This window comes from Maniola hyperantus, chromosome 23 (genome assembly GCF_902806685.2).
Source record: "Maniola hyperantus chromosome 23, iAphHyp1.2, whole genome shotgun sequence".
In the NCBI taxonomy this organism is placed as follows: Eukaryota; Metazoa; Arthropoda; class Insecta; order Lepidoptera; family Nymphalidae; genus Maniola; species Maniola hyperantus.
This window is the reverse complement of record NC_048558.1, coordinates 6578016-6600835: the sequence shown is the minus strand read 5'-3', so window position 1 is coordinate 6600835 and position 22820 is coordinate 6578016. Positions and strand designations below refer to the sequence as shown.

General features: G+C 38.6%; 2 protein-coding genes across 5 annotated transcripts in view; one reads left to right on the top strand and one right to left on the bottom strand.

The window, feature by feature from the left end:
* Positions 1 to 20072, bottom strand: part of Ptp69D (Protein tyrosine phosphatase 69D) — a 36950-nt gene extending 16878 nt beyond the window's left edge. The window contains exons 1-18 of one of the 4 annotated variants that reach the window (XM_069506485.1): positions 19818 to 20072; positions 19213 to 19354; positions 13986 to 14257; positions 12657 to 13399; positions 12084 to 12263; positions 11470 to 11576; positions 10517 to 10661; positions 10007 to 10086; positions 9075 to 9212; positions 7080 to 7346; positions 6146 to 6273; positions 4969 to 5078; positions 4533 to 4657; positions 3520 to 3664; positions 2468 to 2653; positions 1831 to 1851; positions 735 to 946; positions 356 to 459 (exon numbers count right to left, since the gene is read on the bottom strand). In XM_069506485.1, coding sequence (XP_069362586.1) covers positions 356 to 459; positions 735 to 946; positions 1831 to 1851; positions 2468 to 2653; positions 3520 to 3664; positions 4533 to 4657; positions 4969 to 5078; positions 6146 to 6273; positions 7080 to 7346; positions 9075 to 9212; positions 10007 to 10086; positions 10517 to 10661; positions 11470 to 11576; positions 12084 to 12263; positions 12657 to 13399; positions 13986 to 14257; positions 19213 to 19354; positions 19818 to 19902 — 3190 coding nt within the window. In that variant the 5' untranslated portion in view covers positions 19903 to 20072. The remainder of the gene's footprint in view (positions 1 to 355; positions 460 to 734; positions 947 to 1830; positions 1852 to 2467; positions 2654 to 3519; positions 3665 to 4532; positions 4658 to 4968; positions 5079 to 6145; positions 6274 to 7079; positions 7347 to 9074; positions 9213 to 10006; positions 10087 to 10516; positions 10662 to 11469; positions 11577 to 12083; positions 12264 to 12656; positions 13400 to 13985; positions 14258 to 19212; positions 19355 to 19817) is intronic. The other 3 variants (XM_034980851.2, XM_069506486.1, XM_069506487.1) reach the window with 3 other exon arrangements.
* A 1187-nt stretch (positions 20073 to 21259) lies between these two features.
* Positions 21260 to 22820, top strand: part of LOC117993158 (uncharacterized) — a 36464-nt gene continuing 34903 nt past the window's right edge. The window contains exon 1 of the mRNA XM_034980904.2: positions 21260 to 21531. Within this exon, the coding sequence (XP_034836795.1) occupies positions 21432 to 21531 (100 nt within the window). The 5' untranslated portion in view covers positions 21260 to 21431. The remainder of the gene's footprint in view (positions 21532 to 22820) is intronic.

Below are 22820 nucleotides of genomic sequence, written 5' to 3'. Positions count from 1 at the left end.
CTACTGGAAATTTGGCATGCAGATAGCTATTATGACGTAGGCATCCGCTAAGAAACGATTTTTGAAAATTCAACCCCTAAGGGGGTGAAATAGGGGTTTGAAATTTGTGTAGTCGACGCGGACGAAGTAGCAAGCATATATTATTAAAAAATTGGTAAGGTGAATTGATAATTCAGAACAAACCCGGCGAAAAAACTGAATTGTTTTAATTGCATCTAGCATTTTCCTCGCTGTAGTAAGACTGAAAAATTCCCTCAATACATTCAAGATTTAATTGCACCACTTGTTTCTTTTTATTAGTCGCTTAACAGAAAATGTGCTGTTAATCATTTGGTATTTAACAATAATTACACACCTCCATTCCGCTTTGCGATCCCATTATTTTCAACAATGGGCTGTCCATCAGAGTTTAGCGGCTGCTTAGATATTTTGAGCTCTCTTACAATATAGTCGGAATACCTGCAGCAAAACGAGAATTAATGTTTAGCACTTCTGCTACCAAAAAATTAAGAGTGGTCTTCGGTGCATCTTGTAACACCACCACTAAATTTTTTAAATGATCATTATATACGCCTGAAAACTTCGTATTTAAACATTAAAATATGAAACATACATTACATGAAAATATCCAAATTAAAATCTTCCTACAATTTTTTGAGAATATAAGTACAAGAACTATTTATTGAATGAAAAAATTCTATGTACATATTCACTAGTTTAAAAAAATCAGTTACCGTTTCTCAGAAACATGATGCACGGTAATATTCCCAAAAGCACGCACACCCCTCAGGTCATCAGGCCAGTATTTGCTGCACTTGACTTTGGAATACTCCTCGAGGTTGGTCAGCATCACGATCAGTTCCAACCCATGCTCCCAGATCATACGCCAGAAGTCGTTTACAGTTGTATCCGTTGGGCCTTGAGCGCAGATGAATTGTTTGCGTTCCTGTAGAAATAATTACGATGTAGGATTATGACTCGCAATGCCTCGGACAGTGCCTTTTTGTATCTATAGAGTACGCGATTCCTGTCGAGTGTAGAAACAATTATTAAGCTGTAAGAAGTTCGCTCGCGATACCTACTCGGTAGTGCTTTTATATGTATATATAAAATATAAATTGTATCGATTAAACCAGGTTTGCGATTGATCAGGGTCAAAATGATTCAAGGTCAAATAAATTTGTGGGGAAATTCTCTAGAAAAGATAGAGAGTTCTATTTCGTTAACTACTTTAAATACCACTTTAAATAGCCACACAATCTTATAAAAAGGATCTAAGCATTTTGCCAACTTGCCGCAGTGTTCTAAAGCTGTTATACCTATTCATAGTTTAAAAGGCATTCAAGATAAAATTAAATAAAATAATTTTTTAAAAATTAACTTTTACAAGTACTTTTGAATCGTCAAATGTATCTACAAATGGTTCGGAATGCCTTTCCTACCGTGAAGACCTAGCAATAAACTAAGCGGTTGCTCTTTTCAAAGATTTGATATAAGTACAATATTATGCAATAAATGTAATTGCAGTTCCGCGCATTGTTGGAACAAGCGTCAGCTCAAATCCACGCTCTTTTATCATTTACATTTACATGAAGGAATTTCAGAATCAGTTCCTTTTCCTTTTTGGTTAAACCATTAGTAATAGTATTAAAACTTTAATCCGATCCCGATAATTCCCAGAACCTTTTGCACATTCGCACTACTTTTCGTTAAAATTACTATTAAATACAAAACACAATGCGAATTCTTAAGGGTGCTGCTATTGGCACATCGATCAAGTAAAATAATAGCATTCCGAAGCACAGAATAACAAAACATGTCATGCAATACCTGATTAAGCTCCAAAGGATCCTTAGTAAGCAAGAGAAAGACAAACACTTAAGTTAGAAAGGGATACACAACGCGTAACCAATAAAATAAGAGGGGTAACATTGCAATAAAGGAAAAGTTTTGCACATTTATTTGAACACAAACAGTTATTTTTTCGCAAATACTTAATTTCTAAAGGCGCTTACAAACGCATTAGTCTTTCTGCAAGTTTGAGATTCGTATCAATCATCATTAACAATACAAATAGGTCTCTTGTAGGGACTTCCACAGTCCACACGCCACGGTGCCGCGCCGCCTGAATCCAGCGGCTCCCTGCGACTCGCCTGACGTCGTCCGTCTACCTAGAGGGGGTCTTCTTGCATGGTTTAGTCCAGTACTAAACTTATATCGCATAATGTAGTTTACATTAATTAAGTCTAATCCCATTACATAAGACTAAATTAATACGAGACTTTAAGAGTTTTTCAAAAATTTGCACGACTTGTGGCAAATAAGGACATTACGCTGTATATTGTACTAACCTTTTAACCCATAGTTGCATTGATTTATTCTGATATAGTCAATGATTATAAGCATCTTGTCTTCGTTTTGCACCCCTTGTCGTAAGTAAGGACATTACGCTGTATATTGTACTAACCTTATATCCCATAACATAGTTTGCGTTGATATAGTCTGAGCCAGTGATGCCGTCGACTTGCATAAGTTTGACCCGGGTCTGGTCATATGCCTTTATATCTGGATATCGGTTCTTGGGCTGGTTCTCTCGCGCTTCCGAAGCGTGCGTAGTTCGGTCAGGGAAGCAGTCAGGCAGCATCTGCAACAGCTTGGGTTTTGCGCTTCGGGTTTAATAAATTTTTGATAGGTCACTAGGTGAAATCATAGATAAAAATTTAAATGAAACACATAGAAGAACTATAGAACAAAATTTAAATAAATACATGATACAGGTAAACAGACTCATAATCTAAATATATAAAAGGAAAAGGTGACTGACTGATCTATCAACGCACAGCTCAAACTACTGGACGGATCGGTCTGAAACTGGGTATTACGACGTAGGCATCCGCTAAGAAAGGATTTTTGAAAATTCAACCCCTAAGGGGGTCAAATAGGGGTTTGAATTGTGTAGTCCACGCGAACAAAGTCGCGAGCATAAGCTAGTGTCTGATAAGTTATGAGTATAAGGGGAAAAGGAGACAAGACGGTATCATTGCGCACATTTTATTGGTCAGAGATGATTATTTTTGAATGTTTCTATACAGTGAAAAGTAGTGAAAAAACTGAAATGAAAAACAAAGGGGGCACGACCATGACATGACACACGAGCATGAAAAACGAGGTCATAGGCTTTGAAAACACTGCCCTAACAAATTTTTAAACTTTGAACAGTAAATTAAGTAATTTTACGGGGAAATTGAAGGGGAAACATTTCTACTAGTGAATTATACACAACACTAGAATCACTAGATGATGTCTGCTTGGATATAGGGTTTTAAAAATCGCATGGGAACAGGGATAAAATAATCTATCCCCGGGATGAAAGCTATCCCTGTACATTTCGTCAAAATCGGTTAAAAGGATGAGCTGTGAAAAGCTAGCACACAGACAGACAGAATCACTTTCGCATTTATTGAAAAAAGTACAGAATTTGAATTTTTCTTTATTGTATAGATCTGTGGTTTTTCTTACCTCAAATTCCTTCTGAAATCCATAGTCGGAGTCGGCTTGCCTTTCCGCATACGCAGCGGCGAGGTCTTCCTTTGAGATTGGCGGCATGTCCGGCGGGACAGCGTTCATTAACTGCTGTCTACCACCAATATGGCCTACTACGTATCTGTAAAGAATAAAGTGTTCAAAAAAACCGCCCTGGTGCGAGTCAGACTCGCGCACCGAGGGTTCCGTACTTACTACAGAAGAAGTGAAACGTTAAGAATCACTTTTGTTAACGAATAGCAAAACTAACTTTGTTGTAGAGGTTTATTGTTAATAAAAAAAACTATGATAGAGCGTTGGTTTTATTTTTCGTGTAAAATATACATATACCCAGTGGCGTGCAGGTCATAGAGGCATAAATGCACTGCTTACCCTAGTTGTAATGGCTCAACGCATATTTTTCATTATGACCTGCCAGTAAATAGGTTCCTACCTAACTAATGCTTACCCTGGCTTCAAACACTGTGCACGCCACTGCATATACCTCTATTGACCATAATTATTTCAGATTTGATCAGAGATAGGGGGACGGGGGAAGGGTTTTTTTTTTTCACGATAAACTATTATGCATTTCAACCTCTTTATATGATAAATATACATTTCGATCTCTCATAGTGGGACCCTAACTAAGACAACTGTCATGTTAACCTGGCTATTTGGGAAACTGTGTAAGTGAAAAACCTCTTTAAGTGATAAATAATTCTAGGCCCCTTGAGATCCTAGTTAAACAGGTGTCAGCAGTGGCGTGCAGGTTATAGAGGCATAAATGCACTGCTTACCCCAGTTGTAATAGCTCAATGCATATTTTTCACTATGACCTGCCAGTAAACAGGCTCCTACCTAACTAATGCCTACCCTGGCTTCAAACCCTGTGCACGCCACTGGGTGTCAGTGTAACTGTATTTAATAGATTAAAATGTAGGAAGGAAAATAATAGTAAAACATGTTTCAAAATATCTATGTATTTTAAGAATAAATGTAACTTGTACCTGAAAGCAGCTTCCAATGGGCTCATCTCGAGGTGATGATGATGATGCTTCCGAGATCTTCTCGCCTGAAGAACGCAAAGGGTCGCCATACCCACTACTATTAGACCAGCCACTGTGCAAGTTGCCTGCAAGTAAAAAATAATCATCAACGTTATTAATAAGCTTGTGTAGATATACGAACGACTTCAAACCTTAAAACAAGAGAACTTAGGTCCCCATTACTTTAACCTTACATTGTTTCGATATTCGAAATCTATCAATACTTATACTTTGATGTAAGATTTTTTACACCTTTATTACCTGTTATCTTCCAAAGCCACTATGATCCAAGCAAACGTTCCTCCCAGTCTTGGGGACAATATGCCGAGAAACTTTCAGATTTTATAAAATAACGAAGGTGTGGCACGCGCTGGCTCTCTCTCTCTACTAGTCTTACCAGTAACGCAATTTCTAATGGAGTGGTGGGCGGTGGTGCCACAGGTGACGCGGCGGGCATCAGTGCGTTGACGTAGTCACTGAATAAAGGCTCGTCTTGCTCTGAACCAGCTGAAACAAAATAGTAGATTGTACATCATCATCATCAACCACTAGACGTCCACAGCTGGACATAGGTCTCTTGTAGGGACTTCCACACGCCACGGTCTTGCGCCGCCTGCGCCAGCGGCTCCCTGCGTCTTCCCTGTGTCTTCGAACAGTGCGTGTTGCCAGTGATGACATATGGATCCGAGACATGGTCGCTAACTATGGGCCTCATAAGAAAGCTCAGAGTCACTCAGCGGGCGATGAAGAGAGCTATGCTTGGAGTTTCTCTACGTGATTGTACAACAAGGGCACAAAATGAGTTATATGACCCAGTTAATTGTTTTATTCCGTGTGTTTTATTCAACTATAATCAGTATCCTTATTATAAATGCGGAACCGTGTTTGTTTGTTGGTTTGTCCTTCAAACACTTCGCAACGCGCGGTGCAACGGATTGACGTGATTTTTGCATGGGTATAGATGAAGACCTATACAGTGACAATGGCAACTTTTTATCGCGCAAAATCAAAGAGTTTCCTCGGGATTTTCAAAAACAAATTCACGCATACGACGTCGCGGGCATCAGCTAGTCTAAATATATAAAAAGAAAAGGTGACTGACTGACTGACTAATCTCAACGCACAGCTCAAACTACTGGACGGATCGGGCTGAAATTTGGCATGATTTGTCTGCTAAGAAAGGAATTTTGAAAATTCAACCCCTAAGGTAAACTAGGGGTTTGAAATTTGTGCAGTCAAAGTTACGAGCATAAGCTATAAAAGTTTTTTAAGATAAGGAATTCACGATCAATTTTCGGTTATGTGCAAATGTTGTTTTATTCATCCATACTAATATTGCGAAAATGCGAAAGTGTGTCTGTCTGTCCGTCTGTCTGCTAGCCTTTCACGCCCCATCCTTTCAACCGATTTTGGCGAAATTTGGCACAGAGATAGCTTGCATCCCGGGGAAGGACATAGGCTACTTTTGTTCCGGAAAATCAAAGAGTTCCCATGGGAATTTTAAAAAACCAAATTCCACGCGGACGAAATCGCGGGCATCAGCTGGTTTCATAATAAACAAGAATAACACTTACGTATCAACTCGACATATAACGTATAGTTAGCTGCGGAGTCCAACAGACCGTCTTTGACTTGCAGATCTTCTTTCACCTCCACTTCCATCAGTTTATTGTCCATCATCATTGGATTTTTCATGTAATCTCTGAAAAAATAGATTTTTCTTATTCAAATACACTGTTTATGAAATACTAGCGACCCGCCCCAGCTTCGCACAAGTAGCTTTATTACAATTTTCGCAGGGATCTCTAATTTTTTTGAAAATAAAATACAACCTGTCACTCAGGAATAATGTAGCATTCTACTGGTGAAGAATTTTCAAAATCTGGTCATTAATTCCAGTAAGTAACAAACTTTACCTCTTTATAATATTAGTATAGAAGTATTAACCTTCCGCGTGGATTTAGGTTTTTAAAATCTTGTGGGAACTCTTCGACTCTCCGGGACAAAAAGTAACTAGTAAGTTAACTATTACACTCTTACACTCATACACATAATCGCATGGATCCACTGCTCCGTTACGACGTGAGTGAAGGACAAACCAATAAACCAACAAACAAACACACTTTCGCATTTATAATTATTATTATGGGTTAAACACTCAACTAGCCTTACAATATCCATATAGGATTTCCTTTCACTTTTCTCTTCATCCTGGTTCCACTTAGGAGCGCCGCGTATTTTGAAACACCATCATAATAAGAACAGTACGATTTATCGTAACGATTAATCGATTCAGACCGATCGTGACAACAGATCGATCCTAACTACGTACCTTATATTTATCTTCATCGCACCCATGTTTGACCCTTTTGGAGTAAGTGAGGCATCAACACATATTTGGTCCACTATCAGGACTAAATGTGTCACTTTGGGTTGTAGCATGGCTTTTTCTTAAATAAAATACACGCCTAATCACAGGCATACCTAAAAGAAAAAAACTGAACCAACCTCTCAATATCCATATAGGATCTCCTTTCACGTTTCTCCTCATCTGGTTCCATGGTGGTATCGACCTCATCCTCGAAGAACTCATCTCTGGTAGTGGTTTGCATGGTGGTGGTGGGGGGTTTGGGAGCTGGAGGGGGGATGTCGTATGACCGCCGCGGTTTCTTGAGACAACGTCTGCAGGATTCGCGGTTTAAGCCCGGGTCATCTTTGTCGAAGTAAGATCGGCCATCACCTATTATTAGTTCTGATTCTGATGGAAATCTCTCACTGAAAGAAAAAATAAAATTCTTCACCTTTGCAAGTTCAACATGGGCTGGCATATAGGTCACCTGTAAAAGTCTCTTACAAAATATATCAGAACTAGCTGACCCGCCCCGGCTTCGCTAGGTTAGCTAGAGTGGAATTTAGAAAATCGAGGTGGGGGTTGATTTCTAAAAATCCAGAAACACGTATTTCTTCTTTTGTGACCAAAGATCCAAATACCAATTTTCATGAAATAACTCGAAAAATGACGAAGTTTCATACAAACTTTCATCCCCTATTTAACCCTCTTGGTAGTTGAATTTTAAAAAATCGTGAAATTCGTATTTTTTTATTTTTAATCGAAAGCTTGAAATACCAATTTTCATCGATGTAACTTTAAAAATGACGGACTTTCATACAAATTTCCATTCCCCATTTAACCCACTTAGGGGTTGAATTCCGAAAATCCTTTCTTAGTGAATACCTACTATTTACAAAGAACACACTCTCGCCGGCTGCCAGTCAGTCAGGACTTTGAATTTTATACGCAGTCAGTCTGCCCGCGACTTCGTCCGCGTGGATTTAGGTATTTGAAATCCCTTCGGATTGGGAACTCTTCAACTGTCCGGGATAAAAAGTAGCCTATGTCCTTCCCCGGGATATAAGCTGCCTCTGTACCAAATTTCACCAAAATCGGTCAAACCGTTGGGCCGTGAAAAGCTAGCAGACAGACAGACAGACAGACACACTTTCGCATTTATAATATTAGTATGGATAAAAAAAATTCAACATGACGGCAGGGGATAAGTTTATAGTGAACGGTCTGCCGCGACGAGCAGTGACGCACTGTTCAGCGCCGCTCTAGTGCGACATGCGCCATACGAAATTATTGAAATAATATTTTGACGCTTTGTGCAGCGCCGCTGTAATGTGGTCAAGCCTTTAGTGCTTCTGACATATTATTAACTACATCAAAACAGCGGATCGACCGCGAAGTCCGCGGGACAACGACTAGCGTATTTTCTGCGCATGTTACGCCCGAATCAGGGTTACTACTGAAAACCAGCGCTGTATAAAATAAAATAAAATAAAATAAAAATAAAAATCTTTTTTATTCGTATAAACTTTTACAAGTACTTACGAATAGTCGGATGCATCTACCTATGTATGTTTTGTACATGTGCAAAACATATAGCATTTATGGTGAGTCGGGACCCTTTTTTTCGGGTTGTGCCACACATTCAGACATGGATTATTCCGGCGCTTCTTCTGCTCGAGGTCTTATGACTTTACTGCTCAAATATTAGAGGCGCCGGGATAACCTAACCGGTAGGATTAAATGTGTGGCACAGTTTTAAAAAATAAAGTTTTTCTTTTTTTTTCTTTTGGCAAACGCATAATGGATTTTTTTTTTATTTTATTCAGATACAAGTTAGCCATTGACTGCAATCTCACCTGAATGTAAGTGACGATGCAGTCTAAGATGATAGCGGGCTAACCTGGAAGGCGTATGGCAGTTTTTATTAAACCCATACCCCTATGGTTTCTACACGGCATCGTACTGGAACGCTAAATCGCTTGGCGGCACGGCTTTGCCGGTAGGGTGGTAACTAGCCACGGCCGAAGCCTCCCACCAGACAAATAACATAAAAAATCACATAAAGATCCCTTTTAAAAACCTCTTACCTATTAAAAAAACCTGAGCTTAAGTTTTATGCTATATCTTAATCTATATCAATTCAAACAGCTTACTTTGAGAATACATCAGTGATATAAGCCCCCAAAACCGGTTGTACACCATGCGCCTCCTCATAGTCCACCACACTCATATCCCTGGGGGGCGGAAGGTTGCTCCAGTCTGGATGTGGCCGTAATCGCACCATGTATATTCTGCAATATAAAGAACATATAAAATCTCTGCAAAAGTATAGTCTGCGACAGGGTTGTTGCGGATGCCAACATTTTGACATCAGTGGACGCGGATGTCTGAATTAATGCGAATGTGACGCATTTGCGGATGCGGATGCGAATATCCGTGACACCCCTGGTGAGTACCGTTGAACACTTTTTGATTGGTCAGTTAGCGAACGAAGATATCAATTAGCAAACACGCGCGAGGCACGCGCTAATCTGGGCCCGCCCACTTTCCTTGCAAATTGCAGGTCGCTTGTTGCAAATATGAATCCGCATCCGCAAGAGCTCCGCATTAATTGATGCGGATGCGAATGTCTGATTTAATGCGAACGTTCCGCATTTGCGGATGCGGATGCGTATATCCGTAACATCCCTGGTCTCTGACTACATTAGTGTGATATAAATCTATCTCGTTCTCTAAACGCTCTATAATTTTCAGCCTCAGTGGGTTGAGCTGTACATTGAATATCAGATAGTTTATGGCTAAAGAGCTTCCGAGACGGTCAAGCGGTTTGACGTCAAGCACGTAGTTTTGTTTTGCTTGATGCGCCCGGCAAACAGCACTTTTCTTATACATCAAACACTGAACGTAGCGTCAAGCAACAATATAAAATCGCATGAATCACGCGTCAAGCACGTAAACGCTTGACTCAAGCATGAAGCAACCTTTGTAAATGGTCAAAATGCTTGACTCCAGCAAAAATTTACTTGCTTGACGTCAAGCCGCTTGACCGTCTCGGAACCTCTTAAGGAATTGAAACAACGCTTACCTGTAGCAACAAATATGTCCATTTCGCTCCGTTATACGCGGCAGATCGACGTGGAACACGTACTTGTCGTCTGCCAATACCTGCAAGAGATATTTCGTAAGTTACGGCGCCGATTCTGATGACTTCGTACGCGTGGATTTAGGTTTCTAAAAATCCCGAGGGAACTCATTGATTTCCGGGGATAAAAAGTAGCCTATGTCACTCTCCAGGTCTTTGAAACCCATGCAAAAAATCACGTCGATCCGTTGCTCCGTTGCGACGTGATTGAAGAACAAACCAACAAACAAACACACTTTCGCATTTATAATATGGGTACTGCCCCCCCCCCCCCCCCCCCCTATCGCAATCGTCAAGAAATTCTGCCCTTTGATTGGTTGATTCGCTGTTCACATTTTTTCACAGCCAATCAAAGGGCAGAATTTCTTGACGATTGCGATAGCCATGAAATGTTTATTCTTACACAATTGGGGGGCTGATTAGTGTTAGTATGGAAGTATGGATTTTTAATACCTTCCGCCATCGTGGTCTAGGGGGCATGTCGGGCGGCGCGGGCGCAGTCGTACAGTGCCGGACTTCTTCGTCCCCGCGTCTTCGCGTGCGAGTCATCGCGCTCAAACGAACTGTGTAGTTGGTATTAGGCTGTAGCTCCTCGAATCTGACGAGAAAATACGAAATCAGTTGCATATCGTGAAAAAAGATCCGAAATGGGCGAAATGGGTGGAACAATTTCTTACAGCCTTAATAGCTCAACCAGTAAAGGAGTGGACTGAAAACCGAAAGGTCGACGGTTCAAACCCCGCCCGTTGCACTATTGTCGTACCTACTCCTAGCACAAGCCTGACGCTTAGTTGGAGAGCAAAGGGGAATACTAGTCATTTAACATGGCTAATATTCTTTTTATATAAAAAAAGTATTCAGTTTTCCTCTGAGCATTTTAAAAACAACCCCAACTTCCTTCGCAATGACGGCAAACAAACACGTCTTTTACCCCTTTCCCTACAGCTTAGGGAAAAATTTGTACCTATTACTTTGTAACTACAATTTTTGGTACATGAAAAATAAAAATAAATAAATAAGCTTGTAAGCGGAGCGGAAAGGAGATGTGTACAGTCAACCAATCAGATTTTTATGATACATTATACGTGATAATTTTTTCGAAGTCGCGTGATCTATTGTGGGGCAGCCATCTTGAGTCGATTGTATAAATACGGGTGGTTGAAGGTTTTTAAGAGTTTCGTTCCGACGCGAGACTCGACCGAATATTAAACGCTTTTTGTGTTTAGGTCGCCATTTTGATTGAGTGGTTGCAATAGCAATTGTACCCTATGATACGGGCACAATTGCTATTAAGTTTATAAGTTAATACTGCAGTTTATTGTAAAAGGTAAAACTCTCGATAAGCCTATTCGCGTCGTGATTAATATTTAACTTCACTTCTGGTATGTTTTTACTGTGTTATTTACCTTTCGCTTCTGGAATCATTAGTCTTGAATCTAGAAAGAGGTCCCCAGCTATCTTTCTGTAGTATTCCGAATCTGTCTCTATATGTTGCATTGCCTGTTAACTCCATCTATAGGCAAACAAAACAATAATAAGTACTGTTAAAGAAGATGAATTGGCCTCAATTCTCAAAGAAACTCAACACTTAATACACTTATAAACATACATAATATGACAAAAACACCATCGTAATATTATGATAATCTTTGGGTAATTTTAAAGATATAAAAAAATGTGCATAAAAAATATTTATATAAATATAGCAAGTAAGGTTATTCCAGCTACTGGCAAAACCAACAGTCATGTTACTAAGTTTGCCAGCTATACCTTCCCCTGTGGCGGTTGGCATCCCAACCAATTCTTCTTTCTTTCTTTCTTACCTTTGGGCTGGTTTCCGCACTTAAACGTTTCCGTCTTAACAGACGGAAACGTTTAAGTGCCAACCAATACGCTACAGATCGAGATGGCAATAACCCGGTGCCGGCGAGCGCGGGTGACGAGCGGGTTTGCGGGGCGTCCCCCCGCCCCATACTCCGATTGCGTGTACTATGACGTCATATCCCTGCATATAACATACCGTGTAGCCTTTGATCTCCGCGTTAGGCTTGAGCGGAGGTTGCCAAGTCAGGTTGATCCAGCTACTGGCACAATGGACAGTCACGTTACTAGGTTTGCCGGGTATGCCATCCCCTGTGGCGGCTGGCATTTCCGCCGACCAATTACCGCAGCGTTTAGTGAAATCTGAGCACGCGCATACCTAAAAAATATAACGAGTTATTTAGCCCAAAATATCCACGTGTTTTAGTAAATTATATGATTGACTAGCTTGGTTTGGGTTTTAAACGATGTTCTGCCATCTGGAGACCATCTGGTAGTCACTCGAGTAACTAGCTTATGCTCGCGATTTCGTCCACGTGGACTACACAAATTTCAAACCCCTGAGGGGTTGAATTATCGAAAATCCTTTCTTAGCGGATGCCTGCGTCATAATAGCTATCTGCATGCAAAATTTCAGCCCGACCCATCCAGTAGTTTGAGCTGTGCATTGATAGATCAGTCAGTCAGTCACCTTTTCCTTTTATATATTTAGAAGATTAAACCTTAGTGATTTTTATAGTTTAAACCTCAGTCATTAATAAATACGACTCACTCGAAAAACATATGTGCTGTGCGGTTCCAAATTATCGAACATGTACGGCAAATTCCTATTATCCCTTGAATGATACGCTCGTCTTGGCGCAACTTCATTCATCTTCCTCGCCTCTAGCAAGTAATAATGTATCAATTCCTCAATATCCTTAGGAGGGGCTGCCCAGCCAATTGTCACTGACGTCGCAGAAAATCCGTTTATAGAAATATTCGGTACAAATATTGGGTCTTTATCCAAAGTTGTGACAGTGGATTCGTATGTATGGGGCTTGCTCTTTCCAAATGTCGTAGCGACTTCGAGTCTCAATTGATATTGTGTTGAGTTTTCCAAGCCCTCCATTACAAAAGAAATGTTTTTAACACCAATTTTCTCTTGCGTGTATTGATTGAAATTAGTAGACGGTAGACGTCTGTACATTAGATAGTAGCCTACGATAGGGGAGTTGTAAGATTTGATGGTCCAGTTTAGGAATAGTTGGGATGCACTTATAGGTATCACTGTATCTATGACCACTTGTGGGGCAGCGTATATGAATACGTCGATCTCTCCTGTTATATTTGTGGAGGTAACAGGGTCCCATACTTCGCAGATATATGTGCCATTGTCTTCTGGGTTTCTAATGTGGAGGTCGTACTCTGTACGGATTTGTTTGAGGTTGATCTGTTTCGCCGGTTTTAGTGCTAGCTCGTTTAGGTCGTCGTCTTTCCCTTTCTTCCACCATCTCACTTCACTGGCTTTGTAAACTGTAAGAAAAAAATCATCAGGTTATAAGAATATATAGAACAGCACTCATATATACCTACCAGTAATATCATTATTGATATTTCAAAATCAGATAATATAAGCATTTGCCTCATTTTGTAGTTTCAGTGATTTAGTATTTTTCAAACCCGCAATGTATAGCGTGCAAAACTCGGGTTAATGCCCCACCTATTGGGCAAATTACACCTACCGAGTAGTGAAGCGAGACAGTAAAATGTCACTCGGCCGAGACAGTGCTGTGGCTGAGAAATTGCGGCGAAATTGCACTCGTTAGTGTTTATACCAACCGAGTACTCGGCCGAGGACACTGACTCGCCACTGTACTCGGTAGGTGTAATCTGCCCATATGGCGCGGCATTGACTCCGAGTGGCCTACTTACGCAACGTTCGTTGACCTCTAGCTGCAGTCAGATGTTTATTGGCAATATATCGTAAACTTTTACAAAATTATAGGATTTTTAATAAAAAAATCGCCTTTTTTGTGATATCAAATCAGTAATCATCTGTCTTCGTTTTTGCTAGCGTTTTGGTTACACCCTGTATAATAGCTGTTTCAGTAAACCTTACCTTCAAAAACACACTGCATAGTGACATTAGCCTGGTCAGTCACATTCTCCTTTATTGGCCCCGTAGTTTTATTAACCAGCTTCCCAGGGTAACTGAGGTCTAGTATAGTTGTCTTTTCCACCTTCCCCTCTCCCAGTTTGACTCTACACGTATAGTTGCCGTCGTCGGTGGTGGTAGCGTTTGTGATTGTCAGGTTATACGCTTTGTACTTCCGCGGGTTGCCGTCGAGGTCTTTTTCTTGAAGCTGCTTCTCTTCGGCATGCTGTCGTATCCTGTTGGTATGGAGTTAAAGAAAAAAAACGTTTATTTTTTAAACTTACGCCACACATCACCAGTTATACCTAAGGGTTTAGTTATCCCAGCGACTTTAACGCATTAAAGCCAAAAGGCCTCAAGCAGAAAAAGCGCCACAATAAACTATGTCATGACGCTGTTGCACATACACAAACGCTGGTTTTAATCTATAGCTACGGTTCACATCATGAATGTTGAAACTGTATTTTTTTAATCTGTGCCCAGTTGGCACACGTAAAAGCCAATAATTGAGAATTGAATTGAATTGAACTGTATTATTTAATACAGTTCAATTCAATTTAATTGGGGGAGCGGGGTGGGTGGCATCAAAGTTATCAGTCTTAAACCATTTTTGTGACGAGTGCAATCCCAAAAACTAAACTGGTTAGGAATATTCGGTAAATTACATACCATATACTTATACTGTATACTTATACTTCCAGTAGGAAGTAGAAGTATAAGTATACAGGGTTACATTTTAAGACTGATATTTGCTGAGATAAAGTATCAGCTACGAAAATAAATTTAAATAAAATCAATTCAATTAATAGTTTTGTTTTATTTTGGACTTAAATCTCAAATTCTGGGTGATTCATGAAAAAACGTTAATGTTCAAATATTTCGAAGACTATCGATTTCCGCCCATATATGTATAGGACAAAATTTGTTGCGTTTTAGCTCCCCTATCATATCCTGCAAGGAATACGGCGAGTTAACAGTAAGCCTGTATAGTAGTGTATACTTATACTTCCACTAGGAAGTGAAAGACTAATATAAAGCGTGTAAAAAATTGCCTAAATCCAAACTACCTACCCTTGTAAGCGTCTGCAGCTATGTACGTTCGAGTGTCAAGTTGCATGCACTAGGTTTGTTGTTAAGTGGCGAAGGGGAAGTGGGAATCTTTTCAATGTTTGTAGGTTTGACGCGACGTGATTGCGTGTATAGTGCTTATAGCACACAACTCTAAAAACGGTAATAGAAATGGTTATGTGTTATCTTCTTTATATATAAAATTCAAACTGACTTTTATATATAAAGAAGTCCTGACTGACTTATATATCAACGCGCAGCCTAAACCGCTGGTCCTAGAACATGAAATTTTTGAACGTGTGCTTTTTGTAAAGAGAATTTTCGAAATTCCACCCCCAAGTGGGTTAAATGGGGGATGGAAGTTTGTATGAAAGTCTGTCATTTTTCAAGTTATTTGCATGAAAATTAGTATTTGGGTTTTTGGTCACAAATTAAGAAATATGTTTCAGGATTTTTGGAAATTCAACCCCCACCTCGAATTTCTAAATTAAACTACGTTTGTTTGGAGGTAGGGGAGTGCACTGATGGAAACTCCACATCTGCGCTGCGACAATCACATGCTCCTTTAACACTTCTATAGTTATTCTGAATTCTGTGGCAAACAGCTATAAGCTGCACCCTTCACGTCGCCACTCAAGAATTGCCCTTGCATTTTCGATTGTATCCCAACCCCCTGCCGACTTATTGTTTTACTGCAACGTGTCCGAATTGTACGTAGAATCTACATGCGTTTGCAGGCAAAAGTGTTTTCGGAAATAATTTTAGCCACGAATGTTATGCACTCTTTCAATTTACTTATATATTACTTCGTAATCGTATGGACATGGCCATTGAACAAAGAAAATGGCACCGACTCAGTGGTGCTTTAGCACCAATGCAACCTCAGTGACGTCTGGATTTCAAACGGGTCACTAAGAGGTGGCGCTGATTTATTTAGTTCCAAAACCGTGAAAAATTTTGTTCGCTTGATTTATATTAATGACTCTTTCATTATTACTAGTTGCAATTTCAGGCATTACAAAAACCCAGCCGCCTACATTGTTTGATTGCATGATTAGTACGGTTTTCAAGGATTAGTGTCAGTTTTCAAGACTTTAACTATGCCAGAGTGAACTAGATCACAGAAAGTGATCGAAGATGGTGACATATAAATCAAATCATATAAATCATCAAAGAAAAATAGGGCTACTTTCGGGTTATCTGTGTCAAATGTACAAACATTTGATGCCTGCCTGTCGTCATCTCTCTACTTAAAACACGACGTCGAAGCCTCGATGTTTTGTTAGAAGTTCCGTGACGGAGTTATGTCTAACCGCACTTTGTATGCGTTTTCGTACGAATTTATCTCGTGCGAACTGTGAGAGTTAGGGCGTTTGTGCACTCATCCGTATTCGGTTCGTATCCGTGTTTCTTAGAAGTGGTCCTCATACAAATACGCACATTAGATTCATATTTTTTTAACGAATCCGTAAAATCACGGATAACATACTTACGGGTGTAAATACGTCATTTGCGCGCTCCCATAATACTTGGAAGGCCGGGATTATTCGTGCGTGTTTGTACGTGTTCGCACGAGTCGTACGAAAACGCATCTAAACGCAAAATGCAGTTATGAAAGCCAATCGCCCGATCGCAAGCAAATCATTCTGTTAAGGAATTCCATTTCCTATCTCTAAAAATATTCCTCAGATACAATTCAATTTTCATCACAACCCATCGTCGGCCATTGGCCAACTTTCCATCCAGACCAGTCTAGAAGTACTTTATGAAATTTAAAATCGACTTTTTTTCAGACTGCAAATCGAACCCGTATCTAACCTGGCCATACACGATCAAGTTTACCGTCAAGTTTGCAGCGGGCTTGAAGCAGCGTCTAGTCAACTGATAGCCATACGCCGTCAATTTTACTGGACGCCCGCTTCAAGTCCGCTGCAAGCTTGACCGGTAGACTTGATCGTGTATGGCCAGCGTAAAGGTTCATGTTACAAGTCGGTCATGCGGAACCGCTGCGTCAAACTTCTTTTTTATTATAAAAACGATCGTGTTTCATCGAAATGTTTTTCTTCACAGAATGCTGAACAAAACAATTTTTTTCTACCAATGAAAAAAAAATGATCTAAGTAAGTACTTATATTTAACCACCTTCTCTAATATCAGATAAACTCGACATAAATTTTTGTGGTGCGATAAAGAATATACATGTCATACATACATATATAAATTAGAAAACTTATCGTTTTTAGTACCTACCTAGAACTTACATTATCTCTATATTTTACTAACTTTAATTTGCACTTAACTGTAAACGAATCCTACACTGCGGGCCCAACAGGCATTTTACCAGTAAACTATGAACAATTAATTGAGTTCTGTATAAAAATGGCAGTTTATTCTGCAATCAATCTGTAGGGCGATTGTCTAAAACCTGCATCAATCATTATTACAATCTCAATTGTTCTGATTGGCTGAATTTGTGTGATTCTTGTTGCAACAATGCATTGTGGCCAATAGTGGCCGAGAGCGACCAATCAGAGATTGCGATCGTGACATTGTAGCTGTCAAACAACCGCGGTAGTGCCACAGGGTCTGCATTAGGTTGCAACCTTGATTTTTCATATAGGTTCTATCCATTGCATAATATTCAATATGAGTATGAATATACTAACCACAACACAATTGTTCCTACGCCTTACTATACCACACAAAGTAATCCATACTAATATTATAAATGCGAAAGTGTGTCTGTCTGTGTCTGCTAGCTTTTCACGGCCCATCCGTTTAACCGGTTTTGATGAAATTTGGTACAGACTTAGGTTACATCCTGTGGAAGGACAGAAGAACGAAGTCGCAGTTATCACCTAGTCAATATATATAAATAAACAACAAAGTAGACAAACAAAGATGTATTTATAATAAAGTTGTAAAAAACATATCTGGTTATTACTTTTCTTAGATAAGGCGTGTACAATGAAAATGGTGTCTTGTGTAGACAATGGTGTCGATTCTGATGCCTGGTGGTGATTCTCTAAACTAAATAAAGAGTATCTATGTACATCCTTTTCTTTTTAATACCGCTAAAGTAAGACAGAACATGAATTTAAAATTTAAAGGCTCTTTTAATGCGCTCTACAATTTTAAACAATAGGCTCACGACAGGCAAATAAAGTTATGAGGTTTGACAGTTCTAAATTTAATTAGATTTCTCTGTAATTTTCTTATTACATTGGTAGGAGAAAGATGCAAACACTCTAAAATTAGTTATAGGCATATAATGCAGAGGGAAGAAAGCCTTGTCACTAGAAGAATGTTAAATATGCATGTGGAAGGAAAAAAGAGGAGAGGACGAATAAAGAAAACGTGGATAGATTGTGTCAAAGAGGATATGTGTGTAAAAGGTGTGGATAATATGTTGACGGATGACAGAAGTGAGTGGAAGAAGTAGACATGTTGTGCCGACCCCACGTAGTGTGGGATAAGGTAAGGAAGAAGAAGAGGAAGAATTTAGTTGCGCTCAGAATCAGCACTAATGTTTGTAAACAGTAACAGTAAATGCTTAGATAGCTTCAATGAAAAATGAACACAACTCAGCATTCAGGATACACAAGCAAAACAAATATTCTTCATGTTCAAGATAGCTTAATTTGTATGATGATATACAATAATAATTGTATATTCATGATATTATTGTATGTTTTACAATATTTTTGCATGCTGTATAGAGTCTACTATATTTGACTATTCAAAAGCATTTGCTGTGTCACAACACATAGAAAAAGCAGACTTTTTAAATATTCTTTATGATTATGATATGATTTCATAGCTCTATCACCTAAGAAGTAAAATTACTCCATATATTATATTATAAATGCAAAAAACTGTCTGTTACCTTGTCTCAGCTCATCTGTTTAACTGATTTTGAGATTTGGTACAGAGATATTTTGTGTCCCGGAAATGGACATATAAGTACATTTTAACCCAGAAAATCAAAGAGTTCTCACAGGACTTGACAGACGGATGGACAGTGGAGGCTTAGTATTAGGTAATAAATGTGTTATGAGTGTACTGTGACTAGAATTTTCAAAATTAAGTAAGAAACATTACATATAAAAATAAAGAATCATACCTCTCCCCAATTTTAATTGGCTCATTATTGAACAGCCATTCCACAGTTGCTTCAACAGGCCTAACGCTGCAGGTGATGTTGGTGTCTAAACCAAGGGTGGCATTTAACAGCTGAAGCTCCAAAATCTCCGGCGTATCTTGACCTATAAACAAAGATCAAGTTAAGAAGCCCAACTAAGTACTACTCTTTTAATACAACTTTGAACTTAAAGAATTAGTTTCTTACTTTAATGCTTAACGCTTAAGGGTATTGTTTCCCCCATTCATTAGGGATTACTATAACATCCTTTAGCTACTGATTAGATAAACATTAATGAGAGGAAGCTGCATTAAAAATTCATGAATTTACTCACAGATATTAAATGAAGTCATGAGATATAGATTGCAGTAGGAAAATTAAGTTCTTTAAATAGTAGCAATAACAGTAAATTACTATAACGTGCAGCTGCGTTTTTTACGTTCAGCAAAACCTTGTTGAGTTGGTTTCGTATATCTAAGGGAAATGTACGATCGCGAAGTGAAAAGTAATCAGTAGTAGATACATAAAGGGCAAGCAAATGTTTGGCTTACTATCAGTCTTGTATATAACTATTGTTGGTTACTCACCAAAAACCGGATAACAAGATACGATACACCCAAAATAAAGCACAAATGTAACAGTGTACTTCCTGGCCAAGTTCACCATTGTCATGGCGGAAGATGCGGCTTTACACGTACACTACACACGATCCGGTAATATAAAACACATTGCACGATAGTTAAACCATCTTCCAGTTCACTTAAGTGGAGATATCACTGATTATTTCTATAATTATCACAATAAAAAATTACAAAGCGGCTGACACCCAAAGCCGAACAAACAATCGCTCTGAACAGTGTTGCCACTTGCCAGTGCCCAGTTCAGATTATTTCCTTGTCTTGTGGTTGGTTATGTTTATTTTTCTAACAAGTTTCGTTAATAAGTTTTGTCAACAAGTTTCTGCGACATATTTCTGCAACAAGTTTCAACATTTCTGCAACAAATTTGAACAATAAGTTTCATCAACAAGTTTCCGTAACTAACTAGTTAGTTTCGTCACCAAGTTTCAACAACGAGTTACGTTAATAAGTTTTGTCAACACGTTTTGAAAACAAGTTTCATCAACAAGATCCCGCAACAAGTTTCTGCAACAAGTTTCTGCAACAAGTTTCGTCAACAAGTTTCAACAATAAGGTTTAAGAACAAGTTTCCGCAACAAGTTTCGTCAACATGTTTCAACAATAAGTTTCAACAACATTTCTGCAACAATGTAATGTTGCTGTTGTGGTTATTTTTCGTACAAATAAAATAGTTAAAAAAACTCGTTTTTTCGTAAGTACCTACATAAAACTAATCAGAATCAATAAATTTTTTTTTATCTTTGACAGCACTGATGTCGGCTGATATTAATTTTAGAGTTGCTCTTTAGAAAACATTAAACTTAGTTCCAAAATATTTAATTTCTAATCTAAACGGTTGCATTGTAGTTACATGGTAGTTAAGTACCTACTACATTTTCTTTCACATTAAAATTTTTTTTTATATAAAAAATATTTCATATTTTTAATATGGAAGAAAGAGAAAAATATTACAATAAAACTTAAAGCTAGCCTTATCTAATTACTACACAAATCATGCCCGCGTGGAATGGTGCCAAGAATACTAGCTGCATTTCCGCGCTGGACAGCCAGGCATCAGCCTGAAGACCGTTGCGCAAAAAATGAGCCAGCCCTTGCCCCTTCAGACCAGAATGGCCAGATGCCAGATGGTGCTATTTTATTATAAGCAAAATTGATTCAAATGCACATAACTGCAAAAAGTTAGAGGTTCCTGCCTGGAATCGAACCCCAGATCCCCTGAACAGAAGACCGCCGCGTCTTCAGCATTTAACCATATACTATAACTACTTATTAATTTAATGTTATCCGTTGCTACTGTATTTTTTTCATAACGAGAAGTTTTCTTTTTAACCTGCAAAAAATATTTTTTTCGTACAGCAACATTGATTGTTTATTGACAAGACGGATGACAGACGGCGGGGTCCTAGTTTGATGGCAGCTTGATAAAACAATTTATAGGAATTAAATGACTTGCTAACACGATTGTATCCGCCTCTAAGTTAAATTGAAGTGAAAATGTGGTGTATAAATATTGTGTAAACTTTTTTCGCACGAGAATTTCGTGTATACTGTAATTTAAAGATGTATATTCATTACACACTAGGAGCCATTTTTATTGTATTTATTTTGTGCGTTCATTGTGATAATGGAGTTACTAACAACGAAATCTTGGAAATTTATGGTGAGTTTTATCAATTTTGATTTGTATTGAAGCTTTTTGTATAAAATGCTCGGGTTGTGTGTGCAATTTTTGATGTTCACGCCTTTATAGTCTACCTGTCAATCATACAATGCAAATCCCGATATTCAGCAGGGCAGGGGGGTTTTATAAATAATTTGTCTCTTTTATAATGGTTTAATCCTTTATAACGAGGGTTATAACTAAGCCAATTCTTTGATTTCACTAATCAAGTAAATACCTGGAAATTTTGAGTCACTTAAATTCCACTAAGAAGTTGAATACTGGATCGTTCAATGTAAGAAAAACCGACCAAGTGCGAGTCAGGCTCGCGCAATGAGGGTTCCGTACTACAGTCGTATTTTTTCGACATTTTGCACGATAATTTTGAATTGTCGTGCAAAATGTCGAAAAAATGAATGAAACTATGATGTATAAAAATAAATAAAAATCTGTTTTAGAATGTACAGGTTAAGACGTTTCATATGATACTCCACTTGATATAGTTATCTTACTTCGAAAGTTGAAAATACTAATTATTAGTTCATGACCACAATTTAATTTTTTTGTGTGATCTAACCCTACATTCACGGTTTTCAGATTTTCCCCCAAATGTCAGCTATAAGATCTACCTACCTGTCAAATTTCATGATTCTAGGTCAACGGGAAGTACCCTGTAGGTTTCTTGACAGACAGACGGACAGACAGACAGACAGATAACAAAGTGATCCTATAAGGGTTCCGTTTTTCCTTTTGAGGTACGGAACCCTAAAAAAGGAAATTTTCACTAATGTTAATGCAATTTTTTTTATAATTGCCCTGAATAAATAAATAGCTACATTATTATCAAAAGCCAAAAAAAGAAAAGAAATAAACATACATAGGTACCTAGTTATCAAGCCTTTGGTGTAGAAAAAGATACAGTACCCGGTAGAAAAAAATGCACATCAACCTTTAGAATGAGATTTCAGTTTTGTAAAGCGTTGTCTCTGTCACTTATATCTATGTGATGTTTTGTTGGTCCTATCTACAGAGCCAATGCTCTACAAAACTACTATCTCTTTCTAAAGGTATGTCTTTCTAAAGGATGTACATTATTTTCTGATGCATACTGAATTGGAGTAGATAATCAGGACTTGGTCGGTTTTTTTTAAATTAATAGACTAGTGCTTGGCTGCAATCAGACCTGGTGGCAAGTGATGATGCAGCCTAAGATGGAGTAATGGTTAACAAAGCACTAACTCTATTTGTCATTCAATTAACCTAATCTTGATAAACAGCTCAGAGAGTCC